Raw genomic sequence first — 18,237 nt, 5'->3', positions numbered from 1 at the left:
CTTGCAGTGACCCTGCAGTGCCATAGTAGGTCAGGATGCTGTGTGGTTTAGTGGTTCGCTTCTTGCCTTGGTCATTGATGGTACTCCCTACGCCCACAAGTCATATGATTCTTGTCTGTTTAATGACAGGGTCTGTGCAATTCAGGCTTGGTTCAAGTTATTATAGCCCAGGCAGGCCTTGAACTTGTCATGGTCCTCCTGTGTCAGCCATCAGGAAATTGGGACTATGAGGGTTGTCCACCTTGCCTAGCTCATTTGTGTCCTCCTCACTCCATCCCTTCTACACTGTGGACAGCTGTATGGAACACTTTATTTAGTTCAGCCAGGTTACTCCCACCCACCCACCCACCCACGGTTGAACGGTCCCTGTGTCCTTAGCTTTTAGTGTGTCATGCTTTAGACAACTCCCCCATAAGGTGTTCTGTGTTGTTTGTCTATCTAAGGTCAGGGCGCTCAGGCCAGACAAGTCCTCTTTTACTGAGGCTCACCTTCAGTCCCTTGCAGTTTTTCTAATTCTGGAAAAATGGGCAAGATAACTATAATTTAAGAAATATAACCAGAATGAAGCTGGGGAGTGCTGAAGGGAGGGGACAGAGGCAAGGGCTGCTGAGCCCGTCTTTGCAGACTTCACTGCGGTGGCAGGCTTCACTTCGTTCCCACAAGGAAGCTGTTTTACATGGCTGTCCTTAACCAACCACTGGATTCTCTGGAGGACACAGCCATTTTCTCACGTGCATGTATATGGCACATGCAGACATTCTCAGTGTTATGGGACCCAGATTGTATAGCTTCCAAACACTTTCTAATCATAAGAAGAACCAAGATTTAGCCAGGTATAGTGATACATGCTTTTAAACCCAGCACTCAGGAGGCAGAGGCAGGTGGACCTCTGAGTTTGAGGCCAGCCTGGCCTATAGAGGGAGATCAGGACAACTAGGGCTACACGGACTCTGTCTCAGAAAACCAAAAAGTTGGAAGGGTGAGTTGACTTGGTGTCTGGATAAAACACATGAAGAGGACAAGGACCTTTGAAAAAGTTCTCAAAGGTCAAAGATGGGACAGCTCAAGCAACAAATTAGTGGTTATGATAGTGAGGTGGTGCGCATGCCTGTAGTCGTCATAGCACTTGGCGAGGTCAAGGCTAGGGGCTGGAGAGGTGGCTCAGCCTTTGGAGCACATACTGTTCTTGCAGAGAACCCAGGTTCAATTCCCAGACCCCACATGGTGCTTTACAACTATTCATAACTCCAGTTCTAATGCTCTCTTCTGGCCTCCAAAGACACCATGTAGCACACATAAATCCATGCAGGCAAAACACACACACACACACACACACATACACACCCCAAAATAAAATGAATGTTTTGTTTGTTTGTTTGTTTTTAAGACAGGATTTCTGTGTATGGTCTTGGCTGTCCTGGAACTTGCTCTGTAAACCAGGCTGTCCTCAAATCCTCCTGCCTCTGCCTCTCAAGTACTAAGATTAAAGGGATGTGTCACTACCATCTGCCCCCCACCTCCCAGGCCAGCCTCAGACACTGAATGTGAGTCCAGTCTGAGCCTCATGACATTCTACCTCAAGCAAACAACCAAACAGACAAATTAACAAGAAAAGATGCTTACTTTTGTGGGTGTGGTAGCATATCTCAGCTACTCAGGATGCTGAGGCTGGAGGATTACAAATTTCAGCCCAGCCTGGGCCTCATAACAAGAACTCATCATTAAGGATGTATTTTATATAACCCAGGGAGTCTGGTTAGTGTCTGTGTCCATGGCTGTTTCTCTTATGCTGGTGCCATGCCATGATGGCACTCTGCCCAAGTTGAAAGAGGCTATGCTTAGCTAGGTCCCTAATGGCTTTCAGAATGGTTACAGAGCTTCAGAAAGAAGTGTTTCCATATGGGCTTCTCTGTTCGTTTTACACTAGGGGAAGTAGACATTTGCAGACCTAGGGAGCTTACTCAGGTTCAGGGAGCAGATTTACCTCAGGTCTTTCCTGGGTTGCAGGTCTGGTTTTGATCCTTGTATCGACTGAGTCTGTGTCCGTTTGGAGTATCTGCTTATGGCAGGGCATGCCACAGTGATATATACATCCAGTCTCAATTTTAAACCTCGCACTGGGCTGTATATTGGTGTATATACAGCCCAGGTGAGTATGCCTGGGTTGTAGGTGTGATCACTGTGCTCTGCCTTTGCCATCTCATCTTCACAAAGAAAGCTGATTTTATAACTAGGATTTCTTTTCTAAAAGTGAAACTCACTAAGTTAGGTTAATTGTAAATGAAGTATGTTTTATTTTGTGACTACCCACCCCCTGCCTTTAGGTTAGGTCTCAGTATGTAGCCTTAGCTAGCCTGGAACTCAATGTGTAGATCAGACTGGCCTCAAACTCATAGCTTATCTACTTGCCTCTCCTTTCCCAGTGCTGAAATTAAAGGTCTGCACAACCACATGTAGCCTTAAAGATCTTAAAATTATTCTATTCTATTCATTTATTTATATGTATGCTCGAGCATGTGGTTATCTGTGTGTATGTGGATGCCTCTGGAGATGGCAATAGGGCATTAGATCTTCTGGAGTTACAGGCGATCTGAGTGCTGGGAACTGAATTCAGGTCTTCTAGCTGGTGTAATTTTCTTTCTTAAAGACTTAACCTCCCCACTCCCCTTTTGGGACAAAGTCTCACTATGTAGCCCTTGGCAATCCTAGAACATGCACTCAAGGGTTCCACCTGCTTCTGACACTTAGATTAAAGGTGTGCACCACCAAGCCCAGCAAACATTAAAATTCCTAAGTGGCATGTGTTAGTAATTTTATATTTAGTTATGGAAAGAGAACAATTACATTTGTTGTTTATTACAGAGGAAATTTTGGACTCCTTAAGAATCAAACGAGGGGAAGATATTGACTGTGATCAGAGCCCAGAAGACACAGAAAAGGACAAGAGCGAGGGCGAGGTTGACAGCTCCAAGGATGCTGAGAAGAGCAAGGAGGACTCGGAGGACCAGACCCCAGACAAGGACACTGACAGCAAAGTCCTGGAGGGAGAGCCTGGGCAAGCAAAACCTGAGGGTAAAAGAATTACTTGGTTCAAAAGAAACATTTTGTTAATGCTGTTTGTGAAGCCTTCAATTTTACTTGCCAAGTGAAAGTGGGAAGGTTTACTGCAAACAGCTATTTTTGATTCCTAAAGTTATATTTAAGAGAGTCTCGCCCATGTGACATCACAACTGTTGTAATGAGGTTTATATATTGATGGATTTGTAGTAATGTAATACTTATATTCTAAGAAGTTGGAATTTGACATCTCTATGAAATTTGTTGATGAAAAGTTACTATTTTTATACTAGATTATATATGGTACATGCTAAAATATGTTCTTTTAAAAATTTAATTCTAAAACATTCTTAATATCTTACTTTTTATTTTTGGATGACCCATTACAAAGCTCTTCCAGAGTCTGACTCGCTTTAAAATGGCATCAGGGAGAAGCAAGGTTTTTGGTGATGATTTGTAGTAGTTGATTGAATGTGGCCACTTGTCCGAAAGCAATCTTAAAGCATATCTTTAAAGTTTTGTTGTGCGTTTTGCTGTAGAGCCAACAGAAGTTGGGGATAAAGGTAACTCTGTGCCAGCAAATCTTGGCGACAACACAACAAATGCTTCTTCAGAAGAGACTAGTCCCTGTGAAGGGAGGAGCCCCGAGGGCTGTCTCTCAGAAGCCCATGATAGCAGCAGCATGGCAGAGAAGAAGGTGGCATCTGAGCTCCCCCCGGATGTACCAGGTACAGAGGGCAGCATAGCAATGCCTCTGTAATGGGGGGAACCCTTCCCTTTGCAGTCAAAGCTGCATGTCACCTAGAACCTGACAGTCTGCATTCATTCATGCCGCTTGCTCACAGTGCCATTTCTGATTGCTAAACTGTCACCTAACATTTGGTGTTTGGCAAACATCTTGCAGTTAGTGCTTGGAACTCCCTCTCAGTCCTCATGCCTGTGTTTCTTAGATGGATTTGTGTGCCTGGTCACCAACCATCCTGACGGAGTTACTCACATCGTAATGTGCATCTCCATGTTGAGTGACTTGGCCCGTGTGGCTCTGGTTGTACTAACACAGTAATTTTCTGTTTGCATGCTCGTGTAGTGCTACGTGTCAGATCATAATATTAGTAGATAATCCATCATCACCAACATTTTTGCAAGGTACATTGATATGTTAACCAATAATTCCAATTTTAACCTTTTTAACCTTGAAATTTTACTTGGAGTAAGTTATCATACTAAGAATGTGATTATGACCTTTTGCTTTTCAAAGAGTCCAATGGTATTTTTATCATAGCAGCATATATAATCATACATGTATAATTCAGATGATCAAAACTCAAAAAATAAGCATCAGCAATCTCAAAGTCATAGTTGGAGGGAATCCTTAAAGGTCCTTTTTGTGAATATAAAAAGATTTCCATTTGCAAGCATTGAGTTTGGTATTGCTGTGTGTTAGTGATACTGGGATGTGACCGGTGTGTTAGAAGCACTGCTGTGTAGAAAAGGTGTGCAGTCTAGGTCTGCTTCTGCCCCTAAACTCATGCCATTCAGCTTTTAAGTGCCTCCACGTTTTGATTGGAATGGGAAGGAGTTTTGGTAACCAGCTTTGAGCGTTGCCGAAAACCTCAGGGAAAGCTTAGGTTACATGCAGCTCCACGTGTACAGCTGTCAGCAGTACAGCTAATACAGTTGACATTGAGGGCAGCATGCTCATTAAGGTGTAGGAAATCGGGAAACCATACTCAGTGAAGCAGAGAACAATTGGTTGGCGGGGTGCGCTTTAGCCATATGTAGTGTTGGTGCTGGTGAGGCAGTCAGGAACTCAGGGCCTTACGCAGTGAGCTCTAAGCTCGTCAGGGTTATATAGGGAGACCCTATGTCAAAACACAAAAAGGAAGCTGTAGATTTGGCAGTTGGTATTTGGGGACTCAACTGGGGAGACAGTAGAGATGGGACTTGTTGAGATGTGGACTCACATAAGTAGAAATGATAGTGGAATATTTACTCAATATTAACTTTCTTTTTTTTTTTTTTTTTTGGTTTTTTTGAGACAGGGTTTCTCTGTGTAGCCCTGGCTGTCCTGGAACTCACTCTGTAGACCAGGCTGGCCTCCAACTCAGAAATCCGCCTACCTCTGCCTCCCAAGTGCTGGGATTAAAGGCGTGCGCCACCACCGCCTGGCAAATATTAATTTTCTTAAAATTAGAATTGTTTAGAAGATAGGGCTGTCAGTGAGTGATAGTTTCTCAGGGACTGTTTTCTCAAGGGGCTGGAGAAACACAGATGAATAATTTGGTTCTAGAGCTGACTGAGTTCTCAGCTTTGGTCAGTTTTATTCTCATTTCACATATTTGGGACTAAACGTTTTGAAGGTGGAGTACTATTGCTGAAATAATGTAAAAAAAAAAACCCTCCATGTTTTTTACTTTTTAAATATAATTTTTGTCCTTTTAGATTGATCAATACTTAATGTAAATCTTAGATGTACTGGTGGCTTCAGATATGACGTTTTTAAACCAAACTTGATTGAGTTTGATCACTTAGATCCTTAGATTCTAGTCTTTGTATGCTGTTATTTTACATATATTTATTTTGTGTAGGTGGGTATGAGCAAACCCATGCATGTGGATGCTTACGTCCATGCAATAGCAAGTGAACAAGTGGTTAATATTGGAATACTTTTTAGACTCCATAGTCTGTTTTTGGTTTTTCGAGACAGGGTTTCTCTGTGTAGCCCTGGCTGTCCTGGAACTCACTCTGTAGACCAGGCTAGCCTCGAACTCAGAAATCCGCCTGCCTCTGCCTCCCAAGTGCTGGGATTAAAGGCGTGCGCCACCACCGCCCGGCTAGACTCCATAGTCTAAATATAATCCCTGACCAAAGTAAAGTGGTCCTTGCTAGCTGCACTCTGGTGGGATATCAGACAGATATAATAACCGTTCTTGCCTTGAGGGGGTGCTCTCTGTTTCCTGCAGTTCTGCTTCTCTATGTTCTTACTTACCCATGTGGGGTTTTGCTAAGTAACGGTGTTGTGTGCTTTGTGATGCCCTGAACCAATCACTCACTGTTCTCACTCTTGGCTCTCGTTCTGGTCAGTGGATGAGCTGGTTGTTGGGATTTGGGGTAGGGGAATTGCTCCAACAGAGTAAAAATGACATCATGGAAGGTCTCACTCGGTTCTCTTCTTTAGACTTACAGAGTTTGTTTAGACGTGATATTTACTGAATAAAAGCTTTTGATACAATAATACTGTCACAGTGGGTGGAGAGATAGTTTAGGTTGGTTGTATTTTCTTAACTAGTAAATGATGGCTGTTTAGGAAGTGAACACACAGGGAACCAGCCACTGCACCAGCCCACTGGAGAGGCAGATTGGTGTCTTCTAATAAATTCCACCAGAGCATTTGCCTTTTTTTGTTGTTTTGTTTTTATAATTTTTAGATTTATTTTCTTCCATGTGTATGAGTGTATGAGTGATTTGCTTACATGTTTATCTATGTGTCATGAACATGCCTGGTGACTGAGGAGGTCAGAAAAGAACAGCAGATCCCTGGAACAGGAGTTACCGTTGGTTGTGAACTACCATTTGAGTGTGGGAATTGAACTTGAGACCCCTGGAAGAGGGTCAAGTGAAGAGGAAACTTATGGTTTCTTTGGAAAGTCAGTTATGTTGGATGGTGTTTTGCTGGGCAAGCATGTGAAGGAATATTTTCCTGAAGCAGACACAGGTGAAGGGATGTTTTGCTAAAGCAAGCATGTGAAAGGACACGTGATGGATTCTTTGCCAACAACCCACATGTATTGGTTCTCCTTGCATTGTGTTGTTGAGCTCTGTTTGTCATGACTCCATAGAGAGAAAATGCACCAAAACATTTGTGGTTGTGCTCTGGTGGCTTCTTGCTCTTTCGGTGCACTAGGGATGTTTGGCAGAGTGATGGCAGCTGATACAGACTCATGTGGGGTTTTGCTAAGACAGACTCATGTGCCGAGGCAAGACCTGTTTGGAGGGGGTATGAGTAGGACAGAACAGACGGTGACAGGAGGCTTGAATAGCTAGCCTTGCAGCACTTCTTGGTCTCCAGGCTTCGCCGATCTTCACTTCACTAAGAGAGGCAAAGCTTCACTTCATTGAGAGGAACTTCTAGTGTCCCTAGTGGTCCTGTTTCCTCCTGCTGACTCCTGCTGGGGCCTGGCTGTGTCTGTTAGGTCAGGTTGGGCCACTGCTGCTGGTTTATGTTTGCTATCTTGACACTACTGAACTAGGCTGTTGGTATATTCATGAAGTGTTTGCAGGTGGATTGAGCTGTCGCTGCTGAACCCTGTGAACTGAACTGTTGATTTCCTGACAGCGCATATGGGATTTGTTGCAAAGAACAATTTCTCTTTGTTTGTTTGTTTGTTTGTTTGTTTGTTTTTTGAGACAGGGTTTCTCTGTGTAGCCCTGGCTGTCCTGGAACTCACTCTGTAGACCAGGCTGGCCTCGAACTCCCAAGTGCTGGGATTAAAGGCGTGCGCCACCACTGCCCTGCACAAAGAACAATTTCTAAACAGGTCCATTTCCCCTGTATCCTAATGACTTTTCTTTTCCACTACCCCTGGTGGGTGATAGACTAGAAGGGAAGTCAAAGCATTTAAGAACTGTTATTAAAAGTAGGATTTGAAAAAGTCTAAAACTATAGGCAAGTGCTCTTAACTACTATGCTACCTTTCCAAGCTATGATTTTGCTTTAAAAAGAGAGAAAAGGAAAAAAAAAAAGTGAATCATAATACTGAGAGAGAAAGAGAGAGTGAGTGTGTGTTTTTGGTGTTTTTTTTTAATTAATTTTTATTTTAAGGCAGGGATCTTCTATGTAGTCCTGGCTGTCCTAAACTCATTCTGTAGACCAGACCAGACTGCCTTCAAACTCAGAGACCTGCCTACCTCTGCCTCCTGAGTACTGGGATTAAAGACCTGCACCACCACTGCCCAGCCTTACAATATATAAATTTTAATGTCTGGTTTTTAAAATTTGTTTTTCTTTGAAACAGGGTCTTACTATATAGCCTTCACTGGCCTGGAACTTCCTATGTGTAGCTCAGGCTGGTCTTGAACTCACATGTTTGCTCACCTCTCCTTCCCAAGAGCTAGGATTAAAGGTCCGGGTCACCATGTCTAGCTGTATAACCTTCTGTTATACTTAATAAAATACCAGTGAGAACAGAAATATCCAGTGTCATGTAGAGCATCATCTTTTGCTGTCACCCCAGTATGTGGATGTAGCATGATTAATTTATTCTTTTTATACATTGATGCTCATGTAACCAATTATGTACTTTTCTGTGCATCTGTGAGTGCTTCCAAGTATGTGTGTATACCATGTCTGTGCCTTGTGAAATAAGAGGCCAGAAGACAGTGAAGACAGTATTAGATCCTCTGGAGCAGAGTTACAGGCTACTGTCAGCCATCATGTGAGGGGTGGGAACCAAACCTGGGTCCTCTGTAAGAACAAGCACACTTGTCTGCTGTGTCATCTCTCCAGCTTCCAATGATAGCTTTTAAAAATAGTTTCCAGGGCCGGGCAGTGGTGGCGCACGCCTTTAATCCCAGCACTTAGGAGGCAGAGGCAGGAGGATTTCTGAGTTTGAGGCCAGCCTGGTCTACAGAGTGAGTTCCAGGACAACCAGGGCTAGTCAGAGAAACCCTGTCTCGAAAAACCAAAAAAAAAAAAGTTTCCAGTGTGGGGCCATCATGAACAATGCTATTATGGTTATTCCTTTATCTTTTACATATGCACATGTATTTCTAGAGGCATAAACCTAATCATGGATTTCCTGGTCTTTAATATTGTATGTGCTTGCCTTTATACATAGCCTGTACCAAGTAGACACACACAGTAGTGAGTGTGTGCATGAGTGTGTGTGTGAGCATGTGTGCACACACAGGTCATTTGGCTTTTCCTCTTTTATGAAGTGTCCTTTTCTTTGTAGACTTTCTGTTTTTGTTTGTTTTGTTAGAGAGCATAAATCAATTTCCCTTAAGGCTATCTTCACTAAAGCAATAATTCCTGTATTGTTTTTGAACGTTCCAATCTCATAGTCCTTGATTAAATGCAGCTTGGTTGTGATTATTTTTCCTCATACATTACTGAATCAGATTTCTTAATATTTTGGCACACATTCTTTTATAAGTGAGATTAGCTTATATATTCCTCTGATGGTCTTATCTGTCTCTAGAAATGAGATTATTCTATCTTCATGAAAATAATCTTAGTGCCTGGCCAGATGGCTCATTGTGTAAAAGCACTTGCCCCACAAGGCTAAGTTCAAGTCTGGGAACCCTGGTGGAAAGTGATAGCCAGCTCCTGAGGGTTGTCATCTACTCCACATGTATGCTGTGGACATACATGCCTGTACCCTGTACACACTAATAATAATACAATTTAAACAATAACAGTGGTCTTGAGCTGGGGAGATAGTTCAGCCATTGATTCTGAGGTCTTGCTTCAGAATCTATGTAAATCCGGTGTGATTGTGGGTGATCCCAGGACTGGGAAGACTGGCCAGTCAATCTAGCTAACTTACTGAGTCTCACGCCAGTGAGAAACTTGTTTCAGACCACGTTGGGGTTGGTGAGATGACGCAGTGGCTCCTGTTTGGCAAGGTTGACCATGTGAGTTCAATTTGCAGAAGTCACAGAGAGTTAAAGGCGAGAACTGACTCCAGCACCTGACTCTGATCTCCACACTTGGCCATCGCATGCTTTTCTGTGGCTCTTAACTCTTGGCCTTTCTTATTTCCTCCTTTTGATTTCCTCTGCTTGTTGTGCCCGATGGTCCAGCTTCTGAAGACCTTGCATGTCGGCTTTCTCCTGGGTTTGCTGTCAGCGCTGCAGTTTCCCTCCGCACTGTGGAGCTGCAGCTGACAATGTGTCTTTGCTGACGTGTTACTTTATACTTGATTATTTTGGGTGGTGCTGGGTGTGGGACCAGGGCCCATGGTCAGAAGGCACTCTGCCACGGAATTATAGCTCCAGCACCAGTTTGACACTAGCAAATGTCTCATGTATGCTTGATGAGCATACACACAGACACACACACAGACACACACACACACTTGTTGGGTACAGCATCTGACAGTGAAGTCAAAATTTTAAATTGTATTGTTCTTATATAAGTCTCTTCTTCCCCTTCATTGGCTGTTTAAAATTATTTGCAACTATGTTCTATGAAAGCACTTTCCTCTTTTGTATGTGTGTTTGTGGTAGCAGGGATTGAACACAGTGACTTCTCATGCTAGGCAAGTACTTTCCACTGAGCTACCCTCAGCCTGTCTAGGTAATTTTTACCAAGTGCTTTCAAAGTTTTTTATTTTATTTTTTGGTTTGTTTTTTTTTTTTTTTTTTTTTTTTTTTTGGTTTTCCGAGACAGGGTTTCTCTGTGTAGCCCTGGCTGTCCTGGAACTCACTCTGTAGACCAGGCTGGCCTCGAACTCAGAAATCCACCTGCCTCTGCCTCCCAAGTGCTGGGATTAAAGGCATGCGCCACCACTGCCCAGCTATATTTTATTTTGAATTAATATTTTAGTCATTTAAAAATGTGTATTATATTTAATATTGCCAAGCTGTATTAATTACTTTTCTTTTAGTTGTTAATTTTTTATTATAGTAGAAAAGTTTTTTTTTGAGTGTGTGTGTGTGTATGTGTGTGTGTATGAAGACCAGAAGAAGACATAAGATCTCTTGAAGCCAGAGTTCGAGGCAGTTGTGAGCCACCTGATGTGGGCGCTGGGAGCTGAACTCAGGTCCTTTGGAAGAGCAATGAGTGCTCTAAACCTCTGAGCTATGTCTGCAGCCTTAGTAGTAGAAAAATTCTAACTTGAAATTAATTAATTAATTAGTTAATTTCTTTCACTGTGAGGTAAAGTGTGCCTTGGCATGTTAGTAGAGGTCAGAGGACAACTTCTAGGACTTCTTTGTGAGAGTTTGTTTTCTCCCCTGTGATTCTTGGGGATGGAACTCACATAGTCAAGCTTGACAGACAGAAAGCGCCTTTACCAGCCGAGCTATCTTCCCAGGCCTTAATGTAAAAATTTAAAATCTAAAAATGCATCCATTTCCAATGTTTACCTTGACATAATGTTCCAACAGCAAGCACTATCGCTTTGAGGAAATTTGATAAAAGGAAAAATGACAGCGTTAGTCCAAAAAAATGAAGGATTCAAATATTAAAGTGGACAAATGTTAGGCAACCATCATATTAGGTACAGTCAGCAATCCAGAATATTTCATGTGGCTCAGATGAAAGAAGGCTGGACTGAAAGATGGTAGGGGTGGGGATTATTTTGAAAGACAGCATTAGTTTTATTTACTATATGCCTGGAACTTGGCTAGCACGAGTAGCAGGTAACACTGATGTTATTTCTATAGGGCCCCTTTCAGTTATGCTTGGTTGTTTATTTGAGCCTAAGTTAGTGTCATACTTGACAGTTTTCCTGTCTTAGGGATTATAGGTGTGAGCCACAGTGTCCCCCCTCCCCCTCCCTCTCTCTAGATGTAGTTTGCTTTTCTCTTGGCTGGAGTTAAGTGTCATCTTTCCCTGTGTGTAAAGGTAGCCTTCATTCCCTTTGCGGTCACTCCTGTACCCTCCTGTATTCTGTATGATATGGTAGCCATCACTGGTGCAGTCAGAGATCTAAACCACGTCCCTAGGGCATTGTTTGCTCGCTCTTCACCAGGTAGCATCCGTCAGTACTTAGAGTTAGGAAGAGTACCGTTCAGTGACAAAGAGGGATGCAGACAGGGACTTTCTGAACTCCCGTGGCTTTCAGCTTTTCCTAGTAATAGTTTCTGTGTACTGGTAAGGAGGAAACTGCTGGTGATATGTGAAGTCACCCAGAACAGGTGACCACACTTAGGTCGAGGACCTTAGAGCTACAGAATCCTTTCCAGTTCTGTTTCCAGAAGAGATATCTGAAAACTTTAGAAATGTGAGAATATAAGCTTCAAGCTTTGGGTGATTTTCTCAGCAAGACTGCTTCTTCCATATCTGATATGCTTGCTCTGCGTTGTGTGTAGTAGTTGTGTTTGTTGCCTTTTCTTCAGCTCTAGAATATTGAAAGATTGTCTGCCTTGTGCTAGATGGTAATGAAGAGCCTGGGGTTTGATGGACTGAGAGACTGACAGTGTGTCTGACTATCCCGCCTTGGTCAGCTTTGCTTTCTAACACCGAGCATCAGTCTGGAGTCCTATAGCCAGAAAATGCTTTTCTGACATTTAGATGTTGATGTGATTTTCAGTGTAAAAATCAGGTATTTTATTTTTCTAGAAGACTCTAACAAGACATGTGACAGCAGTAACACTAGTGCCACCACTGCCTCCAGCCAGCCTAATCTGGAGAACTGCAGCAGCAGCAGCAGCAGCGAGCTCACTTCTTCCCAGAGTGAGTCTGCTAAGGCAGCGGATGATCCTGAGATTGCAGAAAGAGACTCCCATACACCTGTCTCTGTTCAGGAAGAGACAGGTAAGAACGCTCTCATCCATTCAAGGAGATTTTTTTCTTCTTTTTTTCTTCAAACATTTTCAATTTTTTAAACAAAAGTTCAGTAGGTTGGGAAGAATTAGTGTTTTGGTTTTTTTTGTTTTTGTTTTTTTGTTTTTTTAATTAACATGAGCTCACTGCTTTTGTTTCACATAAATCAAATCCTATAGAGGAAAAAAAATAGAACCCTTTTTACTCTCCTGGAGTATAACCACCATCAATCAAATCAGTATTTTGTATTTCCTATTACATTCATATATGTATGTTTACAGGTTTGATTTTTTTTTTTTGGCTTTTTTTTTTGTTTGTTTTGAATGGGATCATTCTGCATGTGTTATTCTCCATCTTGTTTTGGTTTTCTGTTTTTCCACTCAGTGACACATGGTAGGGACTATTCATGTTAGAGGTAAACACATTTTTTTTTAGCTGCTGCATAGTATTTGACAATTACATGGTGGTTCTTCTATCAGCCCCTACATCTGTCTCTGTATTCTGCAAACGTTCTGGCAGGGTAGGAAGCTGTGACTGAAACGACTGGCTGGTCAAAGGGTAGGTACTATTCACAGAGAGTAGTGAATACTGCCTCATAACTCAACCAACGGGGAAGACCCTGCTAATCTCCAGACTTGCATGTTTCTCTAGTCACACGCCTACATTTAACACAATTTATCTGTTTTGCCCGTGGTAAGAAGGTATTTCATGGGAATCTTTGCTTATCCCTGCTTATGAATTTGATAACTTCTTTTTATGTGTTTAATATCCTGTGTTTTGATGATTCTTGTTTCTGCTCACTTTTTCCTATAGGAATTTGGATATTTAGGATACCATATGTATTATGGTCATTAATATCTGCTTCACATAAGTGCTTATATATATATTATTTTCTTGTGTTAATTCTCTACTGTCTGAAATGTTTACATTTTTATGTCGTTAAATTCATCTTTTTCTGCAGGGTTTCTCTGTATGTTACATTGTGTCTTATTAAGGAAGATAATCTCACAAATATACATGTAGCTATAATAATTTCTCATAACAAGTCTGTAGCACTGTTTTAAGTTTATCTTGAGTATAATTTGATATATGATGTGAGTTTTTTTTTTTCTCAATTGCAAGTCACCAACCATCTTAAAATAGTGTAACTGTAGAGAGAGTTTAATTAGCTTGCATGGCTGAGAAGTTCAAGCACTCTTGAGGAGTAAGTGGACCCAATGGTATAACAACTGTTTCCGTCTTCTCCCCATCCCCTACTCCAACCCCTCTCCCTCCCTTTCTCTTCCTCCCCCTCCTTTTTGAACTGACTTATATTTGTGTGATAATTTCATTCTTTCCTAATACAGACAGGCCTTTTCCAAGTCAGGTAAGATGGCACCAGCAATTTGTTTTCATGTCTTTCCAAGGTCTGTGGCCCAAAGGCAAAGGCCCTCCTCCTGCTCCATATCAAAAGTCTTTGAGGAAGGAATTTGAGTGGCTTATCTTGGATCATATTGTCCCACACCTGTGGCCAGGGCAGGCAAGGTATTATTGATGGCTCCAGCAAAACTGTATGATTGAAATGGGGTAGGAATGCTTTTGTGAAGAGCAAGGGCTGCTTCCAAGGTAGGACCCAGCAGTAGCTGCGGCTCTGTCCTTTGGTAGATCAGCACAGCATGGTCACTCATGTCTGTTCCCAGCATCCCTCACAGCACCTCTGTCTAGTGTGGTGCATAGACCTCACTCACACCTGAGGACTTCCAAAACCCTTGGCCCACAATGGCATCCCATAACTGTAATTATATCTAGGCCCCAAGCTCAGACCTCTGTGTGCTGTGCGTTGTGTTTGACAGCTTTGGGTATGGCTTCTCTTAAGCTCATCAACCCAAGGGAAGTTCTGAGCTCAGCTGTTTTTAACCTACTATCCTGGTAGGGAGGGTCTACAATGAACGAGAAGTGAGAAAGGTTCTTCTAGGCAACCTAGTTCTGCTGCCATACACAGTATGGACTATTGGGAATTGCTATTGGTGAACGATCATACATTCCAGTTTGGCAGATTCAGAGAGTTCGCCACCCTGACTCCCCATGCCAGTAAGACATCTCCTTATAGATTTGTAAAAATTCCAACTAGTACCGAAGGCTCAGTAACTAGCCTCAGACTCCATAGACATGAGCCCTTCTACTTTCTGACTTTGGTGGGTCAGTAGCCTTTGTCCTTGCCTGTGCTTGCCATAGAGGCTGCAGTAGAATAGGTATCTGCTTTGCCACCAAGCTGACCGCAGAGATTGACTTCTTATTGGCAGAAATGACCCGTGGGCAATGTGTGTTCCCAGAGGGCCTCTCCTCCCCCCGTGTCCCCAACTCTGACCACTCCAGATGAAGCTGTTCCTTGCTCTTATTCTTCACTAAACTAGCAAACGCGGGGGTTAGTTAATTTAGAGCAGCACTGAATCGTGGCTGTACATTGAGGAGCTTTGTTCAAAAAGCCCTTATTATTCCATCACTGTTTCCATCACAGGAAGTCCAGCCTAAACCCGGACAGCATCCGTAAAGTCTATCATAGGATGTTGTAAGTGGTCCCAAGAGTTCAGCTCGAGCACACAAAGAATCCAAGAGAAGATAACAGTATCCAGGATTGCTGGCTATCTGGCCTGGTGTGGCACAATATTTACCCTCTGCTCTAGCTTGATTTAATCAGTGGCATATTTTGTAGACAGACTTAAAAATACTTTCTGGATTATTTAGTATTTATTGCTGTCAACAGAGCTCTACCATGCTTAAAACATAAATGAAGGGGCTGGAGAGGTGCTCAGTGGCTAAGAGCACTGGCTGCTCTTCCAGAGGTCCTGAGTTCAATTCCCAGCAACCACATGGTGGTTCACAACCACAGCAATAGGATCTGATGCCCTCTTCAGGTGTGTTTGAGGACAGTGACAGTGTACTCACATATATAAATTAAAAAAAAAAACCTTTATAAAACATAAATGAAATTTTATTAGTTGACAGGATTGTTGACAGCCTCAGGTGCATTGTCAGGTTCAGGAAGGTAAGCAAGGTTATCAGCATCTTCCTCTGAATTTTCTCTTCTGCTTCAGGTATTGGGGATTGTTGTTCCCTGCAAGCCACAGTTTTTCTACCCTAGAGGTATGAGTTACCAGCCTCTAATTTACACCCTCACTAACATAAAAAGCAGAGTCCTAAACTGAGGATTCAGCCCAGAGATAGAACACTTGTTCAGCCTGGAGGGCTCTCTGTTCAGTCCCATGAGAGAAAGGAAAAGGGAGAGGAGCTGGGAGGAAAAACCAGATTTAAAAACCAAAACATGGAACAGGGTGATGCCCGGCTGGGGGAGTGACCTCATGGGATGGGAGCTGCTCTGTCCAGTTCTGTCCAGTTCTGTCTGGGTGCTGTAGTTTCTTCCACAGACAGGATGAGTGATCTGTCACCCTGCTCCGATTACACAGTTAAGTGGACAGACTAGCCACTCCAGAGAGTAGGGTGGCAAGGGACACATAGAGCCTGCTAACGGTAAACAGTCCCCCATTTGCATCTGTCTCTACTTGCCTGAAGTACCACCATCAAGAGAATGTGGTAAATTCCCTTCCTTACATTTACCAATGCTATACTGTTTCTTTTTTTTTAAGCTTTAAATTAAAAATCAGGTCTTGTTCAGTTTTCTGGCCAGTGGAAACTGTACTGTGATGAATGGGTGGGGTATGTATATTTATTATCCAACATGATACCTGTGCATATAGAAAGCAGAGATTGCTTCTGGACATTTTAGTCTGTCATCATCAAAAGCAGATGTTGAGAGATTCTTATTATGTTAAAAGAATAATTGTTGTAATGAGTTTCCATAGATAATTGTGTAACTTCTCTAGAGAAGAATTCAGTTGTCACTTACCTTTAAAATTCAAGACTATTACTACTTAAGTGAAGTTCAGTGGGAAATCTTTCTAAAGTTAACTCTCCTTTTAACATACAAATCACATTATGTTAGATACGCAAGGCAACATGTTTGTATTCACTTAAGTTGTTATGTTTATTATTTGCAAGTTTCTGGAAGCCCCTCTTTTCCAGTAGATGAGTTTGAAAACAGGTACCAGTGTTTTTAGTAAAATAATATACAAGTCAAGGTATTTTTGCTTGTGATGTTTGCTGTGGAGGAAACCATTCAAGGATTGATAACATTTGCTTTGCCTGTGGAAGAACATCATCTGCCTACTTCTCAGACTTTAAATATAGGTGGCATGAGTGTTGGATAAGTGAGGCGATCGTGGTGATTACTTCCTGTCCACATCACTTCGTGGCCTTCTCATTTGCTAATAGGTGATTTCAGATCGGAGAAGTCCAATGGAGAAGTTTCCGAGTCCCCTGGAGGTGGGAAAGGAACATCTGGGTCCACTCGCATCATCACCAGACTGAGGAACCCAGAGAGCAAACTCAGTCAGCTCAAGAGTCAGCAGGTGGCAGCTGCAGCCCATGAAGCAAATAAATTGTTTAAGGAGGGCAAAGAGGTGTGTTCTGTTTAAAACAAAATTCTGTGTACTGTGAAAGGTTACAATTGTACATTAGAGAGCTAACCTAGAGAGGCTGACTGCTCTTCCAATGGGTACCTCTCAATTTTAGCTCCAACAGACATGAAGCCTGTGGCCTTCAGAAGCACATGCACTCATGTGTTAGTTCCCACAGGCACACACATTTGGACTGTACCCTTAAGTCTTTAAAATAGATATAGGAGATTTATAGATCTAGGTTTTTTTAAAAAAGATTTTATTTATTTTTTATGTATATGAGTACATCGTCACTATCTTCAGACACACCAGAAGAGGACATCAGATCCCATTACAGATGGTTGTGAACTACCATGTGGTTGCTGGGAATTGATCTCGGGACCTCTGGAAGAGCAGCCAGTACTCTAAACTGCTGAACCATCTCTCCAGCCCTAGATCTAGTTTTCAATTGAATTTTCCTTCTTGTAGTGAGTACCAAGAGCAACAGTGTTAGGCTTGTATTATGGGAAATACATTTATACACTCAAATGAGTCCACTTATTAGAAATCCAGTAAGCAGAAGACATTACAGGGTCAGCTTCATTGCATATATTTCTCCTTTGTTAGTTTTTTTGTTTTGTTTTTTAAGTTACTGTTTTATTGAGTAGCCCTGGCTGACCTGGGGCATTTGGTATATAGACCAAGCTAGCCTCAAACTCAGATCCATAAACCTCTGACTCCTGAGTGCTGGGATTAAAGGTATGTGCCATCATTACCACCCGCCTTGTTTTTGTTTGTTTAACTTACATTTTATTAGTGTGTCGGAGTGCACACAAGCTCCCAGATTTATGAGGGGTATCCAGACAACTTTGTGGAGTTAATTCTCTCTTTCCACCTTCTTGAGATATCTGGATTAAAGTTGGTCACCAGACTTATGTGTCTAGTACCTGTACCCACGGAGCTATTTCATAGACCCTGTATTCCCTACCGTGAGACAGTTTTGCTCTGTATCTCTGGCCAGACTTGAGTTCATGGTTCTCTCACCTCAGCCCTCTGAGTATTGGGACTATAGGCATGAGCACCCAACCCAGCTCCAGCCTCACTTTAAATGGAGGTTGATCCCCTCTCCCTGTCCCTCTCCCTGTCCCTGTCCCTGTCCCTGTCCCTCTCCCTCTCCCTCTCCCTCTCCCTCTCCCCTCCCCCCTCCCCCTCCCC

The 18,237-nt window shown here is 42.5% G+C and overlaps 1 protein-coding gene across 13 annotated transcripts in view; it reads left to right on the top strand.

Annotated features, from left to right (window-relative positions):
- The window catches only part of Bptf (bromodomain PHD finger transcription factor), a 99,565-nt gene that overhangs the window by 33,214 nt on the left and 48,114 nt on the right, over nt 1–18,237 (top strand). For 8 of the 13 annotated variants that reach the window (XM_028780661.1, XM_028780657.1, XM_028780653.1 and 5 more), the window contains exons 4-7: nt 2,863–3,072; nt 3,597–3,785; nt 12,347–12,541; nt 16,859–17,046. In XM_028780661.1, the coding sequence (XP_028636494.1) occupies nt 2,863–3,072; nt 3,597–3,785; nt 12,347–12,541; nt 16,859–17,046 (782 nt within the window). The remainder of the gene's footprint in view (nt 1–2,862; nt 3,073–3,596; nt 3,786–12,346; nt 12,542–16,858; nt 17,047–18,237) is intronic. The other 5 variants (XM_028780662.1, XM_028780660.1, XM_028780658.1 and 2 more) reach the window with 3 other exon arrangements.

This window comes from Grammomys surdaster, unplaced genomic scaffold, assembly GCF_004785775.1.
Source record: "Grammomys surdaster isolate TR1022 unplaced genomic scaffold, NIH_TR_1.0 371, whole genome shotgun sequence".
NCBI lineage: Eukaryota > Metazoa > Chordata > Mammalia > Rodentia > Muridae > Grammomys > Grammomys surdaster.
Note: the sequence above shows the minus strand (reverse complement) of the source record. Positions and strands in the feature narration are given on the sequence as shown.